The sequence below is a fragment of the Corvus hawaiiensis genome, chromosome 6, assembly GCF_020740725.1.
Source record: "Corvus hawaiiensis isolate bCorHaw1 chromosome 6, bCorHaw1.pri.cur, whole genome shotgun sequence".
Lineage (NCBI taxonomy): Eukaryota > Metazoa > Chordata > Aves > Passeriformes > Corvidae > Corvus > Corvus hawaiiensis.
In genome coordinates this window covers 8,470,868-8,490,000 of record NC_063218.1, presented here as the reverse complement: position 1 = coordinate 8,490,000, position 19,133 = coordinate 8,470,868, and the positions used below count along the sequence as shown (strand labels likewise).

Genomic DNA, 19,133 nt, shown 5'->3' with positions numbered 1-19,133 from the left:
TCCCCTGGTACTGCACCAGGGAACTGCATCCTTGGGTTCAGTAGGAACGAGGGGCTGCCTGGAGAACAACAGCAGTGTCCCCAGAGTGATTTGTGTTGGCTGAGGTGCAGTCTTTGTATTTTTAAAGAAGGCATAATTTCTTAGGAGCTTCCCCAAACTCAATGTCAGATGTAACCCCTCAACATTGTCACTGCAAATTCCAAATGCCATGTGTTGAAGGTGAGGGCTGCATTGTTTCAAAGGAGCTGGTTTGCTCCCTTATATTTGTCCAAGCATGACTGAGCAGGAAAGTGCTTTCAAGAAAACCTTTGCAGAGAGGTTGTTTTGGAGGGTTTGTCTGCTTAAAATGAAGCTTCTGGTGGGTTAAGAATAATGCAGTTAAGAATAGTTCCATGTTTGGGTTGCTAACAGCACCAAAGCTGAGCAGTCCTTTCAAACAGTATCTTCTCATGCTGATCTGGACTCTGACTTTACACCACTGAGTGGGAGCTTTGCCATCCAACATAGCAAGTTATGGCAAACAGGTGAAGATCAGGACCTGGAGTCTAAGAACTGGGTCACAACAACTGGATGGTAACTTAGCACCCTGTCAGTGCATGTTGTGAAACTCAGTGTCTAAGAGGAAGTGATTTACAGCAGGAGGGGAAAAAACCAAGAAGAACCCTGAACAAATGTGCTGATGAAGGGCATTGAGCACTGCCTCTTGTACACAAGGCTGGGAGTAACATCCGAGTGCAGTGGGACATCCGCACAGGAGGAGACCTTCCAGCATGGTAAGTACATTTTGTCATCATCTTGAGAGAGCAGGGGGGTGGCCATGGAGAGATGAACGCACCTTGTTTGTCTGAGGAACTTCAAACAGCTCCTGGGGAGGATTTTGTATAGTGAAAAATCACATTCTTGTGTTTGGAATTCCAAGTCTGACACAGTTTGTTTCTGGTGAAGAAGTACCAAGAGGTATTGTGCAGGCAAGGAGAAAGCAACCTTAATGTTATAAACAGCAGTGTCCTGTGGGTACTCAGCAGACTGGCATTAGCTGGTGTCCCAGCCTGTGAAGCAATGCTAAGTAGTGCTTGTATTTATTGCTCTTGGCTGAACTTCAGTCATTGAAATTGGCAGCTGGCAGATCCCTGAAAGCTTCGAGGGAGCCAGAGTTAATTGCTGACTAGCTACAATATTATTCTTAGGATTTCTGGTTGAGTCTGTGATGTTTTCCGTCTTGAAAATTAAACTGCCTGTTTCAGAGCAGTTCTCATGGCTTCTGTACAGCAGGTGGGACTCCAACCCATCACCAGTCAAAGACATCAAGAAGGGCTTTGTTTGAACAGAATGTAGATGGTTCTACCACAGCACATACGAGATCTGTTCACCTTCATATTTTAAGAAAAATGCTGCTTTTTGAAGACATTTTGTAACTGTTGCTGAAAAAGAGAAGCGAAACAAGTTGTTTCTGGTAAGCTCCATCTGTCTGAGGCCATCACGTGGCTCTAAGAGCACTGACACCTGCAGTTTCTTAACAAGACACTGCCTGGGTTACCAAATGTGACTTCAGGAGCCAGAGGGACAAGGCAACACCTCTCAGCTCCAGTTCTGTGATGAGAAGTATCCATGGTGGCTGTTTGTTCCTGGCCAGCCCAGCTGATTGGGTTATCTGTGCCAAAGCCACGGGCTGTGGAGTGTGACCTGCAGCCTCAGTAGGCTCTCCTGGCCCAGCCTGAAGGGCTGCTGCTGTTTGTCAGCTGCCTTTCTCCTCCTCCTTTAAAATTCCTTTGCCTCAGTTTCCCACCCAACTCTCACATCTTCTCTCTTGCTCTTTCTTGCCTTTCTTCCCACTAAGTTTTCTGGGTGGGTATGTGACCACTTCCTCTCATGTGTGTTGCTGTCACACACTTTCACTGTGTGGTAGGTTATATCCCCCACCTGCTTGGACTGTCAGCTCTTTGAGGTAAGACAGTGGGTCTTTATATTGTGCTTAAAACATGAACTGGGACTTCAGAGGTATGGAAATGGCCAACTGTCCTTCACTGCTGGCAGCCACTCCATTTCTCCGGGTCTGGGAGAAGGGATGTTTATCTGCATGCACTTGTAACTATGTCTAGTGTAAAAGCTTGCAGCTGAGCCTGGGGCAGCAAAAGGAAGTGACAGTGAAAAGTGTAAGTAAAACTGCTTTGGGAAGTGGGCCCTGCTACAGTGATTACAGCTGATAACAACAAGCAGGTCTTGAAATGGAAACATGGCTTTCTGCTCTGCAGCTCTAGTATGCTTTTAAGCAGGAGTGTTTATACCTTTTCTTACCTGTCCACCTTTTCCATCTTTGTCATTCTCTCTCGTCTGGTCTTTTACCACAGGCCCTCCCTTTTCACACCCCTGTGTTCCCCAAGTCACTGTTTCAGACCCACCTCCCCTGTCTTCCAAGACATCCTCCACCTTTGTGGTTCAGCTCCACCAGTACCTGTGAGTTGGGTCCCACAGAAGCCTTTGGGGCTGTGTCTGGGCAGTGTCCAACCCCTGCTTGTTCCACACAGTCACAGCATCCATACTGAAAGGTGGAGTGGGCAGGAGTTGGATGCAGCATGGAACGTGTACAGCCATGCTGCTTTACTGCTGGGGGAAGGCAGACACCATAAACCCACCCAGTTCAGGTGACAACAGCTGTGAACACATGGGAAGATGGATGGGACACGTCTGGCAGGATCCTTCCTACCTAAAAGTTGAGTGTGGCCACCCCTGGAGCGACTGCATATCCAATAGCACTGCAGCAGGTTCATCCTCCAGGCTGCAAATGCCCAGCAGCTCACAGGTCTGAAGCAGTTGTTCAGGGACTGGGCAGGTGGTGGTATCATCTGGTAGCACCTTCTGAGATCTGCTGTACCCCAGGATCTGCTTCTTGCTTCTGAGAATGAAAAATGTCAGCTGGCTCCTGTGGGGTAAATTCACCTCTGCCAATGCAGGGATGATTCATGACCTGCTGGGCATGTGTCAAGTTTTTGAGAAGGTAAAAGAGGCAAGTGCCAACTCCCCTTGCCTGACCATCTGCTGTGAGTTTTGGCATATTTTGGTATTTGCTCTTACGGTTGCCTCTGCTGGTGGTAACACAAGATTGGAGAAATACTGTCTGAGGAGGAGAAGAAGACAACTGATTTTCTAGAGTCATGGCCGCAACAGGGGAGTTTGTATTTCAGCCTGGTCCCTGTCCCCTTAACAGAGTCACTTCTGGAAGACACGCTGGCATTGAAGACAACTCACAGGCACGGGAAGAGAGCAGGAGCCTGACAGAGTCACATGCAAGATGAGACTGATGCTGCACACTATCACCCACAGCTTCTGCATTTAATTACTGCTTGTTGGCAAATATGTTTGGGTGGGTGTTGAAGGATGGCTGGAAGAGGCAGCCATGCAGTTGTTTACACATTAATTACTGCAGGGATTTTTGTGTGTAGACAGCAACGGGGAAAAACTGCAGGGACCTGTATCTCTGTCACTTTGGAATCTGTTAATGTCACTCAAGACCCATAATACAGGGAGGATGTTGCACAGATCCATACTTAAATCTCAGAGCACTGCGTAAAGCAGTGGCAGTAACCTGCACTTTTTGTCTGTAATTGGCTATACACAAATGTTGTCATAAAGCTTTATTTTTCCCTTTGCATACATTTCTATTTTTCAGGTTGTGAAAAAAGCATTAAAAACATCCATGATGTTTAATGAGTCCTCCAACATGAAATTAGGCGTGAACAATCAAAAAGACGTCAAAACGGTAATTACTGGGATACACCACATTTGCTTACAAGAACTGAGATTGCGCTGACATTTCTGAAAAGAAATAACAGGTTAAGAAGAATGATCTTACTGCCCATTTCAGAAATCTGTCTAGGTTTCAATCCTATTTGTAAACAAGTGAGTGACAAAACTCTCATTGATTTATCCAGTAGACTGATCAAACCTTGCCCAGAGGGAGTAATGTGGAGCTAAATCCTGCAGCTCTGTCTGGCTCAGGACAAGGAAATCATGCTCGTACAAACAGCCTCACTTCCACCATTGGCACAGCATTTATTCATGTATTCATTTATTCACTTATTCAACATGCCCAGAGTACCTGGACATCACAGTGTGTAGCATGGTGACAGCTACGATGTGACTTCAAAATAGATTTCTTACCTCGAAATGTCTTCTAAAACCTGGGCAATGTTTAAGTCTTGCTCATGTGTTCATGTGATGAAATGCAGAGCTGTTAAAAATGAGTGAGGGTTTTTTTTGCCCTTGATGAGGCAGAGAACAAGCCAGAGGGTCAAAATTTAAGTAGATAGTTTAAAAATGATTATTTAATTAAAATCACTGCCTGAAATCGATGTCAGGACTGTAGATTTTGAGAAAAGCAGAGCAAAATTAAAAACAAGAAGTGTTATCCACATAGAATCTGAAACAGAAACTTCCAGAGGCAAGTGATTTCTGTGGAGTTTTCCCATGTGCCTTTTTGGGAGCTCAGATTTATGGCTATGGTGGGTGCCTCACGACCACCCCAGACTCGATTTTCCTGCCTGGAAGTTCAGAAGCTCAGCTCTGAAGTGCATGTTGCCTGTCACTGGTGGTGGATGGTCCCAGCTCCCAAGAATTGCCATGGGGAGCCAGACATGATAATTATTTGAGGGAAATAGATCTGCATGCGTGGTTGGTTGTTTTTCCTGCTCAGTACAGGGCAGCATTTAGAGACTGGTGCTATGCTTTTCTGCATGTGAGTGGCTGGACTGCAGATCTGAATCTACCAGGTAGCCAGGCTATTTTTATTTTTTTCCATCTACATTCAGGAAAAAAAATAAAAGTGCAGCAAAAGGGAAACGAAACTAACTCACCACACTAGAATGACATGGGAATACTGTTCACACAGATAATTAAGATTTGTGTAGTTTCACTTAAGGGAGGTTTAAGACAAAACCAGAACATGTTCAGAAACCACAAAATGTGTTTCTGCCTCTGACAATTTCTGAACTGTTTTTTCTCCCCTGACTTCATAAATTTCCTTTTTATGGTAATGCTTGGCTTGATCCCACAGCTAATCTTGTGTTAGAAATGTCCTTATTTTGATTTTGGTAGAAATTTTGTTGAACATCCATTGGTCTTGTGCAAAAATAAAGTTAATCAATGTCAAATTAATCATAAGGCTTGGGAAAAAACAAGGGATAGATATGTTGGCACAAAAAAATTAAACCAAAAAACTGAACTAAAATCACAGTCTTCACAAAAACCAACCCAAATCCATTTCCAAATTTTCTTTTTTTTTTTCCCCAAGTGCATTTTATTTTATCATATCTCCTTTCCAGAGTGTTTGTTCCACTTGGTTCTCTGATTTCAAGGTTTCATTTCCTTTCCTGAAATGAAACCTTGTGATTTCAAGGAGGATCAATTGGGCAAGCTTCGGTCCATTTCACTGCACTTCATCCCATTCGCTTTTATTGTTTTCACTTCGTTTCAGAATTTTCTCTTCTTTCTTTTAGCATTTCATTTCTTCAATATCTTCTCCTGTCTCTTTGTTTACCTTTCTTCCCTGAGTTTGGGATTTCAATGTGAATAATTTTGGCACGTTTTGGTCCTTTTCACTGCACCTCATTTGAGTTTAAAGGGACCTTTTAAAGGTCATCTAGTCCAACCACCCACAGAAAGAAGGGACATCTTCAACTAGATCAGGTTGCTCAGGGCCCCATCCAAGCAGACCTTGAACAGGTGTTCCTCACTTTCAGTGCTGCATCTAAGAACACCATCTGCTAGTAGCTGCAAGCAGATCTCCTCTTCAAAGACTGTGATTTATTCACCTGCACAGGTAGTCATCCATTAGGTGGTGCTTCAGTGTCTTGGTGATCACTTAAATCTTCTCTTTTCTGTGGGTCCTGTTCCAGTTTCAAATCTTAGGGGCAATTTTGATGCTTAGTCTTGTCCTGATGGCTCTTTACTTCATGAGTATGGACAGCACAGTTGATCCTAACAGAGAAGAAGCAGCAGTTGTCAGCATTTACAGAAAGGTGGAGGAGGAAGAAGGACTCTACGGAGATCTCCCAGAGGAAGAAGGACTCTACAGAGATCTCCCAAGACCCACAATAACTGAGGAGGACACCAAGAGATCCAATGACTCCTGCAGGTGAGTCAGGTTAGATGGCACTTGGAGAAGTCATCACCAGATGGAGAAATAGTTACAGTGCTGATAATATCAGCAAGGGTTTTATTCTCTTCCTGTTGTATCATAAGTGATGAAGCACCACTAATTTGGGAAGAGTGGGGGTGTTGTTTAGGCACTGGGTAATTGGTAGTTGCCTGCTGTGAGGGGCAGTAGGGGCAGTGTCACAGCTCCTCTCCCAGTCCTGTGCTTGTATGTTTAGCTCAGCTCGGTTGCTCCTCTGCCACCTCCAGGCCATCCTCCTTTTGTGGCAGCAGTGGGAGGCAGCAGAGTGACCAGCTGGCAAAGCAGCCTTTCTCAGAGGCTGGAGGGGCAGGGAATATCTGTGCTGGGAGAGGGTGAAGAGTTACCTAAGTGACATCCAGCTAAGGGGGTTTGCTTTTCTCTATATCTTAGGCATGGTAAAATAAACAGATTTCAGAGTGGGTACTGAGAAGCTGTTTTGCTGAATTAGGGAGGACACTGTACAATATAAGCTTGGCTATAAAAACTAGGGGTAGAAAGCACTCCCAGCCTGTTTGTCCAGCTCAGTTTGTTTGCTGTGGAGGTTGACATGCAGCATGGCCAACTGTATGGCCTGACAGGTGCTTGGTGTCCTGTTAGGGTCACAGTCACTTGTTTCACAAAATGCAATTGCCATTGCAGCTTTGAACTTGTGGAAAATGTTCCTTATGACTTACCCTTTGAGATAAACAGCACCGCAGCCAAACCCTTGTACCAAGCCTGGAAGAGACTGCTTGATCTAGCCCAGGAAAAAGTTCATGTAGCTTCTTACTATTGGTCTCTTACTGGGAAGGATATCAGTGTCAATGACTCCTCTTCCAAGCAGGTAAGGTAAAATCAACAACAAGCATGTCTGTGGTTGTTTTTCCTCATGTACATGTGGCAAAGGGCAGGTTGGCTGTGTGGTCTGTCTCCCAGAGACATTGCTTGACTCCTCCTGCAAACCCAGGAAGGTTTTCCATGCTGTTCTGAAGCAACACTCCAACCTTCCTCCTCCAGTCAAGTTAGACTCCATCTGGGCTCTGCCCATGTCTCTAAGTATTTTTATGCTGTTTTAAGAGCGAGCAGCTGTCAGCCTCAAACCCACATTCACCCTGTGGATGGCTGACCTGTGAAAGGGGCAGGCAGTGGCAGAGCTGAGGAGCCTACAGGATTCCGTGTACATGAGTGATGGTGCCAATTCCCACTGGTTAGTGGGAAGGGTCAGGAAGCAAAGTCTGCTCAGGGACTTCTGACAGCTGCAGAGGCTTCTTCTCCCCTGTGTGCAGACACAGGACCTGCATCCACCCACTGGGCAGCTGTCCTGGAGCCATGACACTGGACAACTAAGGAGGACATTGGACAGTAGCTAAGGAGGCTCCCTCTCCTTTGCAGGGTTCTCCTCCTGGGCACCCTGAGTGGTCAGGCTTCCTGCGGGACCTTTCTGGCTCTACCACCAAAAATAAATGACAGAGGCCATGGCACAGCCTCACCTTGCAACCACCCATCATGTTTAATTGTCCCTTGGCTCCACTTCAGCCTGTGGCAGCTAGCAAACTCCCAGACAATCCTGAGCAGGGTCTGGGGGACTGTTCTGAAAAACAGATGGGACAAGGTCACGCTGTTTCAGGCAGGAATGGAGCTTAGTTGTGTCGGGAATTCTGCTGTTTGCTGAAGTACCACATGCTGGCCTGGTTATTACTGTGGGCCCAGTCTCTGCCTCCTTCCTGGCACCTCTTCCTCACTGTCCTCACAGGCTCTGGGGCTGCTCCATTTATCTTCCTCCCTAGGTGTTTCTGGTGGTATAAGGTGCCATTAACTGCACACAAGAAGTAAAAGTGGCAGATGTAAGGCTGAGCCCTCTCTCTGCTAAGGGACAGCTCAGTGTTGGACAGTCTCTGTCACCTTTATCCTCAGGGAGAAATGACCCCACACATCTGTTGAGCATCAGGGTCCAGCAGCTGATTTTCACTGGGACATTCACCTTTGAACTCTGGGATGTTTATGGTCATACTTTTAAACCTTACATCTAATAGCATTAAATGACAGAAAATAAACTGTGATTCATACATTGGATCAAAATCTTTATTCCCTCTTTACTTGAAACACTCCTGAAATAGGTGAAGTTTCTGACCTGCTTTGCACAGGGGTTCTTCAAAGGAAGCACCCATTAGTAACACTGGACTTGCATATATCTTACTAAACATTCTGTAATAAAATTTAAAAAATAACAATGTACCACACAGGGTGAAGATATTCTGCAGAGGTTTGAGAGGTTACTCGCACAGAATGTCTCTTTGTATATTGCAGCAAGTTCACCAACTCTGGCTACAAAATCAAGGGACCTCGAGCTTTTAGCGGAAAAAGGTAATTATTTCCCTTCAGTGATCCACTCAGAGCTTCCATATTGTAAAAGGGCACCTAGGTAAACTGGTCTCCAAGGCCTCTTCTGGTGTGGTGCTTGCATGGGTTCACAGGATAAGCACTATCTGTTCACTAATTCATGATTTTTGTCTGTGTCTCTTTAGGATTTTCCTGAAAATTCACATTTTGTGTATTTTTTAGAAGTTACTGTGTTTCCAGGAATGAGAGCTTGTGAATTTTGGTAGTTATTACTACCTGCAAGAGTCAGACATGCAGACATATTCTGGCTGTCAAGGAACCATCTCCATGCTATATCTAAACTCCTTGTTCCCCTCCCCCTCTTTCTTTAGGCGCTCACGTGAAAAAGATTGATTTTGGACATTTGACAGGAGGAGTGTTGCATAGCAAATTCTGGATAATAGACATGAAACACGTATATATTGGTAGTGCAAACATGGACTGGAGATCTTTATCTCAGGTAACCTCTGCTGCTGCATATTCAAAAATCTGGGGGAAAATTCATGTCCTCGCAGATAACAGAGAAAAATTGTAATAATGTAAAATATCGCCAGTGTGGAAGAAACAGCAAAGAAAGCCCTGGAGGTGGCTCCTTCTGGGGCTGTGACACAGCTTGCTCTCTTTGCAGGTGAAAGAGTTTGGTGCTGTGATGTATAACTGCAGCTGCTTGGCCAAAGACCTCTGGAAAACGTTTAGTACCTATTGGGATGTTGGATATCCTAATGCAACCATCCCATTCCCTTGGCCTCTTAACTATTCTACCCACATTAACAATCATCGGCCTCTGGAAGTAGAATTTAATGGAATCTTGACAGAAACCTATTTTTCTGTAAGTACCTTTGAAAATAACATGACAGACTGTAAGCTGTGTTTAAGGATTGAGCAGAAAAGGTTCTTCAGCAATCCTCCTCAGTTGCTTGTGTTCCAGGTGGTTAATAATTTGTTCCTTAGGTTTCTCTGGAACTTTTCAAAGAATAAGGATAACCCCAGCATTAGCTGTCAAATTGTATGGCAGGAACAGTGTGCAGGTCTCTTTTAGTCACCTGTAGGCTCAATGTATCAATAAGTATCTGACCCAGCAGGACATGGAAGGCATGAGGAAAGATGGTGGTCCATCTCAAGTGTATTGTGATATTTTAATGAAAACTAGACAAGTCTAAACATAAATGAGTCGAAGCCTGAGAGAAAAAAATTAATTAAATCACTGATCTATGTGTTTTCTTTTTTTTTACAGGCTTCCCCTCCAGCATTTTGTCCAGAAGGTCGCACCCATGACCTCTATGCCATACTCAGTATTATCAGTCAGGCAGAGAAGTTTGTCTATGTTTCTGTTATGGAATATTTCCCTACCAGCCGTTTCGTTCATCCAAAAAGGTACAATTTGAATCCTGAGCAAATCAGTTACTTGCACTACATAAAGAAAAAAAATATGATTCCCTTCCTTCTGCAATTAAAATATTCAGAGTGGAGAGAACTGAGGCTTTGCTCTGCATTCACAATTATCCCATGGACTGTGCCTCCCAGGTACCAAAGTACAGGATGAGAGGAAATGGCCTCAAGTTGTGTCAGGGGAGGTTTAGATTGGATATTAGGAAAAAGAAATTCATGGAAAGGGTTGTCAACTATTGGAACAGACTATCCAGGGAGTCACCATCCCTGAAAGTGTTTAAAAAATCTGTGGATTGGCACTTGAGTACATGGTTTAGTGGTGAACATGGTGCTGGTGCTGGGCTGAGTTGGACTTGATGATCTTAAAGGTCTTTTCCAGCCTTAACAATCCTAGGATTCTGTGAGTCCAATCCTGATGCTGCAGGAAGGATAGTATCCAACACCTGTGTGCTTTGCTGGTGTTTTAGAGCAGCCTCCTGTGCTCTACGCACAGCAGGAAAGCTGTGAAGTGCCAGACTAGGGACAGTCAGGTACAGCATCCTCCAAAATTCAACACAGCAGCTTTATGAATAGAGAGGGGAAAGGGAACACCAGAAATATATCTGACATCAGATTTTTCAGAGAAAACATTGTTGTGCTCTCCTTTCTTGCTCCTGTTTTTCTTTCTTGATGTCCTTTACTTCTGAAGAGTCTTGGTTTCCTGCTCTATTTCCTGCTTGATGCACTTGACCCATTTTTTAGAGGGTGGTTCTTGACTGTCCTGACCTTTGCAGTGAGAGCTGAAACAGCCTCTAAAAGAAACTCCTGGGGTTTTTTGTTTGTTTGGGGCTTGGTGGTTTTTTGTTGTTGTTGGGGTTTTTTGTTGTTGTTGTTGTTTGGGGGTTTCTGTTTTGTTTTGTTTTGTTTTTAATAATTCCACCTAAGTTCCAGCAGCAGCTTCAGAGAAAAGGTGATAGTGGTGATCTGGAGTAATCACAGAATCATAGAATGGTTTGGGTTACAGACCATCCAGCTTCTCCCCTCCTGTGCAATGGGCAGGGACACCTTTCATTAGACCAGATTGCTCAAAGCCCCATCCAGCCTGGCCTTGAGCCTGCGTGTGGTGAACCACTGCCACGGTCCCAGAGACTGCCCAAGGTCACAGCAGAACGATGCAGACTCTGCACATGAACCCAAACCTGAGCAACATGGAAAGTTAGTCAGTCATGGGGCATCACTAAGACTCCCAAATCCTCTTAGATATGCTTGAATTAGGGTGTTTACATGCAACCAAGTGCTCTGAATTATCTGCTTATAACATTTCTGAGTTTACCAACCATCTAAATAATCTGAGAAAGAAGTTCAAGTGAAATAATTATGTACAACATGACTTGCTGAATAGGGTAAGCTCTAGACTGCCACTTAGCCAGAATGATACCATGCATTATGTCCTCTGTCACAACTGTGTAAAGCCTCTGTTGTTCAGCTGGGGCAACAGCTTGTTCTGGGGAAGATTTTAGAATAATAGAGAGACACAGATAATTCTACTGTCCAAGAAACAAAATCTCAAGACTAGCTTCTACTTGGAGGATATATTTAATAAATCAAACAGCTCAGAGGATTTTCAGTTTCTGTGTTGTACGGTTGAGTCTCTGGGTTTCTCATCTTCTGATTTTAGCCAAGAATAAGCCCAGAAAAGTCTCTTTTCCCCCTTAGGATTGAGTGAGTTAATACTCCTTATTCTTCATCTGAAGGCTTAATCCACAGTTTGTGACATCTAGGGCTGATCAGATGCAAACGAGTTTGAAAGGCCCAGGGAAAGCAGTGCAGGGCCTCGGGCTATCTCCACAGCAACCAGCTGTAGTGCCATGAATTGAAGCTGATTAGTTCAGGTTAGGTTCCTCCAGCAGCTGAGGCAGAGGAAACAAAGCTGCTGTCTAATGCCTGAGTGTTAATCAACTGGAAACTGATACATTTGAAAAATTTAAACCATTCAAAAATTGCATTTCAAATAGCATGATTTTCCAAGTTTTTCAGGATCTATAAGTCAAGCCTGAGCCTCAGAGCATGTGGCCAGGCCATTGATCGCAATAGGACGATGCACAGGGGAGGATTAGATAATTCAGGCCTTTGTATATAAGACCAAAAGGATTAAGTTAGGCAAATTAATTCATCATTGCTCATGGGACTGTGAGCAAATGCTAAACCTCTCTCTGTATCAGCCCTCCAATCTGTACTAAACATGGTCGTCTCCCTCCGTGCAGCATTTTTTAGGATCTACGGAATGAAAATGCCATGTGGGGGTTTGGATTTACTAGCCCTAGGATGTACATTGTCCAGCTCTTAGTGTTGTGTAGCTGGGTGAAGGATGTTAAAAATGTTCCCCACAGCTCCTGACAACACAAGTGTCAGGAAAATGGATTTTCCCCTGTTCAGGGAACACGGAGAGCACAGCCGTGTCCATTACCTTGGGGACACATGACAAGGGCAGGGAGGAGTGGGGAGGGGTAGAGCCTGCCCACACTGGCTGATGGCACAGGACCACTGCAAACACTGGAAACAGTCTCCAGGGCCCTGGAAAGGCCATATTCTGCAAAATGGTTCTTAGACTTTCCTCCGGGCTCTGCACTGCCCTTTTTACTCTGGGCTGTACGAACAGGTTTTACCCTGGAGTTGCTATTGTTATCTTTAGTTTCCTAGGAAATGAGCATGGTGAAACCATGCTGTATCTGTGTATGTGCACTCTACTAAGCTTTAAATTTTTGAGGAATTTCACCCCAATTTGGCAGAGTCTGGAGGTCTCAAAACACGTTCTGTGAAAAGAACGGACTTGGTAGAAGGCAGAAATCTTGTTTGTACCTCCAGGGAAGCCACAAGTGCTTTACTTACTAGACATCAGAGATCCCATCTGTGCATCATCACTTGTAGTCTCAGTTTATTGTCACAGCTTTCTACTGAACTGTTTAAAAAAATATCCCTTTTTGCACCTCCTTTTCTGCAGATACTGGCCAGCCATTGACAATGCCCTGAGACGTGCAGCTTTCAACCACAGAGTGCAAGTCCGGCTTCTGGTCAGCTGCTGGGCATACACTGACCCAGCCATGCTCCACTATCTGAGGTCCCTGCGTGCTCTCAACAACCCACATGCCCACATCAGTGTCGAAGTGGTATGATAACAAACCTGATTTTGGAAAGACAGCTTGAGGATATGGCCCCATACTGGTTTTTGAGACTAAGCTGCAGTTTGTGTGTACAAATATTAGCTTTTAGAGAAGCAGGTTGTCTGTTTTTGCAGTGACTGCTTCACATTCTTGTGAAAAAGAGGCCCAATATATAATCTTTGAGGAAGCAGCTATTTCAAGCTATGAGTGATATCAGGGATGTGCCTGGCTGTGGCACTTGAGACATTATCCTGGCAGTTGCTTTTGCTGAGCACTGTGACAGTAACAGTTGATATGATAACTTAGTGGTCCTCTCAGAGACCTTTTCCTGCATGGAGTACTTTAAATGGGTCTAATTGCTATCAGTTTTTTTGAATTGAGAGATCTGCTCTCTGCCTATATAGATAGACCTATTTTTGAACACTAAATATTGCATACAGGCCATAGGCATTAGGCTGGAATGCATCAAGTGGAGTGGGGATGGTGTGAATGCTCCCAACATGATGCAGTAACCACAACAGAGAGACACCACAGAAGGAGGCGTGGGTTTCAGAAAAAAAAACTAAAAAGGGACAAAAATGTAGTTTTTGGTAAGAGTTAACACAACAAGTTAGGCATTATAGTTGCCTGCAGTACCCCTCATGTCTGTGATCAGCCCATTCTCACACAAAATAAGAGCAGCAATCAGTGGTAAATGCAGATCTATTAAACAGCTGCCTAAAACTGCATCTAATTGTCTGCCCTGTAATGATAATAGCTGTTCCACTAATGGAACATTGTGAAGCAAACATTATCTGTATCTGATCTCAATTGCTTATCCAATTTTATGTATAGTGGAAGTATTGTTTGCTAGTTTTCTTGGATAGGAGTAAAATCTCTTTTATGGTGTATTTAATAACAGAGTGCAGTATGTTCTCTTCTGTTCTTCCCATACTATATTCTTTGAAACTATAGAAAACATGCACTGTCCAATCATGAAGTCTGTTCCTCACTCTAGTATTTCTGTTTATATTTTTGATTTCTCTCCCTCCAGAAACTCTTCATTGTTCCTGTTCTGAATCACACAAACATTCCTCATGGGAGAGTGAATCACAACAAATACATGGTCACTGATAAAGTAGCCTACATCGGTATGTATTCCATTATTCCAAATACTTACAGTATCTCCAGATCTACTGGACTGAGACTGAGATAGGGTCAGCTGCAAGAGTAAAAAATACCTCATTTTGCCATATAAAGCAAAGTGTGTTGTAGGTACAGAAGTACAGATGTGAAGGGAAGACAATAATGTAGGTCAAGTTCAGTAAGAGATTATTTCATATGATTGTGAACCATTAGGAACAGAGCATGACAAGGCTGAATGCACAGCCTGTGACAAGCACAGTGGGAATTTCACAGCCCGTGTGCTCAGAACGATGCTGGGATAGCTGGTGCTCCAGTATATAACATTATCGTGCTTTAATAAAAAAGGAACTGCTGGGAGGAATTAATTCTATGCACTGTTTGTTGAACAGAACTCTAGGAAAGGAAATGAGAAAACAGTAATGTCAACTGTTCTGAAAACTGGGACGATGTTTACATTTCACTCTTTTATTAGGAACCCTCAAAAAGGGAATGTGAAAGTGCTCTGTCATTTCGGCCAGCTCATCCTCCCAGCAATGCACACCAGCAAATAACCTGATCTTCCAACTGGCTGAGGGTTTACAGCTACAATTGCCTTCAATACTTTAATAACCTGTTTCATACTTGAAGGCAGATATGCACGTAATTTGTTTTCATGCCTAAGCACCTTCTGGAATTGACAGATTTTTCTGGCTAAGGAGATCATGAGGAGACATGCTAAGTGATAAAATGTGTATTTTTCACAGTGCTTGATTTTCTGAATTGAGGTAGCTTTGGAGGGAGCCCTAGACAATGTCTGCAGCTAGATTCCCAGTTTTGCCTGTTTTAGAAGCATGTCAAGCTCAGAACAGCTCCTGAAGGTTTACGGATTAAGAGTCTAGTTTCTCCTTTTGTTTTCCTTTAACAAGTAAAGAGAATTAAGTCCATTAAAGACTTTTTAAACACCCATGTTAAACACCAGCTTTTATACCTTTTACCCCTCAAATATTGCACTTTATTACCATGTTTATGAGTAGATTTGTGCATTCTGTCACAGGCTGTAAGGAATCAGAAGGTTATGAGCCTTCAGGGTTGCAGTTAATACCAGGTTTCCGAAACCTGAGGTCTGGTATAAGAAGGAGGTGACCTGATTTTTGCTGCCTTGTTGGTCCTAATGAGATATGCAGTCATAGAGCAAATCAACAAAGCACAGAGATCAAACAGAACACTGAGAAATGAATGTTTTCTAATCAGCTACTTTTCCATTGCATAGGGACTTCCAATTGGTCAGAAAACTACTTCACTGATACAGCTGGCGTGGGACTAATTATCAAACAGAATTCAACCAACCCGCAAAGAAGGCAACAGCCTGTCCAGGAACAGTTGAAAGATCTTTTTGAGCGAGACTGGAATTCCAAATATGCGGTGAATCTGGAAGATGTGCAGGGACAGAAAGACTGTAACTGGAGAGGCAGACTCTGAAGTGAATTGAGATATACATTTAAAATAGAAACAAAAAAATGTATATGAATCTTGTTTCCGTGCAAATCAAGGAACTCTCTTCTTTTTGTCTTTGTCAGAGAAATCACTTTCTTGTGGTGTCCATATTGATGACATGAGAATTTCTGATAGTTGACTCTACCTGCAAAACCATTAGTCAGTGTGTGATGTTTGATTTTTTTGTGTGATTACCTCATCCCAGAGTTAATGAAATGCATACGGTGTTGTATGGCAATCTGTCTTATATTAAAGCAAACATCAGAGACACAGATCATTATTGCTGTGCTATTTTATCTTAGGAAACTATATATTTCAACCTAAATGTTCCATTAATGGTGTTTGCTTACATGTGTTTACACATTTTTAATGAGCTCCTGGACACCTTAAGATTTGAGCCATGTATATGATCACCTACAATAGCAAGGGCAGATTTTTAAAAGCATTTAGGAATTATAGATACAGGGAAATACCTGTTTCTAAGTGTTGAGGCTAGCTGCTAGAGACAAATATCTGGGATTTAAACCTTGGGGCCAGCTTCCAACTCAGCTGCCCTGGAATCCTGAAAGTCTGGGATGTTTGGATGTGTCTGCATGTCGGTCTTGTGCAGCAAACAGGATGGGGGAGCAGAGCAAAGCTGCTACATGGGTGCTGTTGTGGCTAGGGCATTCCTGCACTGTGTGCAGTGCTTGTAGAGCCTCCTTGCTCCTTCTGGGCTGCCCTGGTGCTGGCTCTGAGTAGTGTGGTGTTTCTGGGCTGCCTTTCCTTCTGCAGTCACTCAGGGACCACAACCCTGAGCCATCTGGTGCCTTATATCTGTATCCACCACTGCTCTGCCCTGGGTGACTTTCTGAAGTGACAGGAAAGGAGAACAGGGCACCAGCTGTGAGTGGTGTGAGTGACACTGGGCTGGAGCTCCATGAGCCTTGCCAGGGCTGTGCACCTCTGCCTGACACTGGGAGTGGAGTCATTGACTTAGGTATTGATTTACACCTCTGTGAATACACAAAAATCCCCATACTAATAAGGACTTTTGGAGATGACCCCCATCAATGTTCCATTTTTTGGTTTCCATGCTGCTCCTTAGCTATCTCTTCAGACACTTCCAAGATTCCTTGGAGTATGTTATCCATCATTACAAATCAATGCTTCTCGTCCCTGTGGCAGATTTTTTAAGCCATGTAGTTACATGTACAGATATCACTGGAATTTTGTGGGTATTCATATACATGCCAAAATATTGAGGAACATGCAGGTGCTTTTTGTGCTCTCACCCCCTATTTCCTTACTAGAGTTAGCTTGAAAATCTTTGTGAGAATTTACATCTTCAACCAACAAAACCATTTTCTGTAGAGGAGTGCCTTCCTCTAGATGGCACTCCAAGATGTGTTTTTCTGTTTTGGCAGGGATAGATATTGCAGGAGTAAGAAGAAAACTTCTTTCTCTTCTTGTGAGCTCAAATCTGACAGTGCTGGATTAGTTGTTCAGTGGGACAGAGCTTCTGGACAAGCTGGCAGAATTTTCTTATGGCCATATAAGCCTCATGTGGATTAAGGTTTGGCTTATAAAAGAAAAATAGATGCTTAGGAGAGTGCTCTTCTATTTTCTCTACTGATACCACTTTTGGCTTCCTTTATGTGTGGGGGAGGTGGGTGGGGAGTTTGCAATTAAGACAATGAACTGGATCTAAGAGGAACTTGAGATTATTTCCCTGGTTTCTTGTGAGACTTTTGAAGCCCCTTCATACCTTGATTCTTATTTACTTGTTTTCTATTAGAAATGTAGACTATCATGTAAATTATAAGCAGGCTTTGAGTCTCAGTTCTTTTCCATTTGTGAAACAGGGTTAATAACAGCCCTTATCCATTCATTTGTTACTTGTCTCTTTCATTTAGATTGTGATTTCTTCAAGCTAAGGACTGTACCAAACCTAAGCTGGGCCTCCAGTGGTATCCATTAGCATCATGCTTGGACTGATTGGTTATTAGGAAAAGGTTCTTCACCCAGTGGGTGGCTGGCCACTGGAAATGACTCCCCAGGGAAGTTGTCACATTAAGAAGCATTTGAACTACACTCGTGGACATGTGGTGTGATTCTTGGGGTTTTCCTGTGTAGAGCCAGGAATTGGACTTTGTGGGTCCTTTCTGACTCAGAATATTCTATGATTTTCCAGTCTGATTGCAGACTGTTCAGATTTTTGTCAGTATTGGTGTATTCCTGTCTAGAAAAAGTCACTAGTTTGGCTCTTGAGCATGGATACTCTCCTCTGATCAGCTCATCCCATGTACCTGTGTTGTGAGGGACTACAAGGTGAGTGAACTGGCCCTGCTTTACCAGAGTGGCTTTCAGGAGGGACTGCTGCACTGCTCTTCCAGTAGGATCATCTCTGAAAGCTCTTGGTTTGGTGCAGTGCCTTGTGGCTACAGCACTGCTGACAGCAATGCAGACGACAGCAAGACAGAACCTAGCTGGCTCCATGGGTTATGACTACTGACAGGGCCACAAAGTCACCTGGCTTCACACATTGGACACCGGCTTGTTCCAAAAGCTTTAGTACTATCTGTTCTCATTTCTCCCTGCCATTGCCCAGGATTTTCCTTTCCCAGCTGTTCCAGAGAAAACATACCTTTGTTGCTTTCATCCAGGTACTGAGAAAACATTTCATCCACCATTTCTGCCATATCAGTCATGAATATCCCCATAATCCCTAAAGGATAGCTGTTGGGTCATGGGCACTGACCCATAGACCTCTGCAGAGGGCCAGGAAAATTGGCTTTAGTTGCAAGGTAGATTGTGGTGGTGCAACTTCCTGAGGAGGGGAAGTGGAGAGGGAGGGGCCAATTCTTTCTTCCTGGTATCCAGTGATAGGGTGTGTGGGAATAGTTGAAACCTGTGTTGGGGGAGGTTCAGACCTGGCCACAGTGACCATGAAGAAATTGAGTTTAAAATCTCTTTTGACAGGAGGAAAAGGGACAGCAAAACTTCAGTTCTAGACAGGAGGAGAGCTGACTTCAGGTTGCTCAGGGAACTAGTGAGTAAAGTCCCCTGGGAAAATGTTTTTGTATTTGAGGGGATTGTTCTGCTCTGCTCTGCACTGGGGCAGCCTCACCTGGAGTCCTGTGAGCAGTTTTGGATGCCACAATAAAAGACTTTAGAGAGCATCCAAAGGAGGCCACAAGGATGGTGAAGGGTCTGGATGGGAAGCTATATGAGGAGTGGGTGAGGTCACTTGGTCTGTTTAGCCTGGAGGAGACTGAGGGCAGAGCTCACTGGGATCTTCAACTCCCTCATGAGGGCCAATGGAGGGGAAGGTACCAATTTCTTCACTCTCATGGCCAGTGTCAGGACCTGAGGAAATGGCTGGAGCTGAGTCATGAGGGGTTTAGGATGTATGTTAGGAAAAGGTTTCTCACCTAAAGGGTGTTTGAGCACTGGAATAGGCTCCCCAGGGTAGTGGTCACAGCCCCAAGTCTGAC

At 43.9% G+C, this 19,133-nt stretch overlaps 1 protein-coding gene across 2 annotated transcripts; it reads left to right on the top strand.

The window, feature by feature from the left end:
* Nucleotides 1–632: 632 nt before the first annotated feature.
* PLD4 (phospholipase D family member 4) lies at nt 633–15,931 on the top strand. 2 transcript variants are annotated; one of them, XM_048305544.1, is made up of 12 exons: nt 666–773; nt 1,270–1,453; nt 3,668–3,757; nt 5,892–6,130; nt 6,812–6,995; nt 8,395–8,515; nt 8,863–8,990; nt 9,159–9,359; nt 9,765–9,904; nt 12,900–13,065; nt 14,093–14,189; nt 15,434–15,931. In XM_048305544.1, the coding sequence occupies exons 3-12, from the start codon at nt 3,695–3,697 to the stop codon at nt 15,640–15,642; spliced, it is 1,548 nt and encodes a 515-aa protein (XP_048161501.1). In that variant the 5' UTR covers nt 666–773; nt 1,270–1,453; nt 3,668–3,694; the 3' UTR covers nt 15,643–15,931. The 2 variants fall into 2 exon arrangements, with proteins under 2 accessions (XP_048161500.1, XP_048161501.1); XM_048305543.1 differs by lacking the exon at nt 1,270–1,453 and having other exon boundaries at nt 633–773.
* The last annotated feature ends 3,202 nt before the right edge of the window (nt 15,932–19,133 follow it).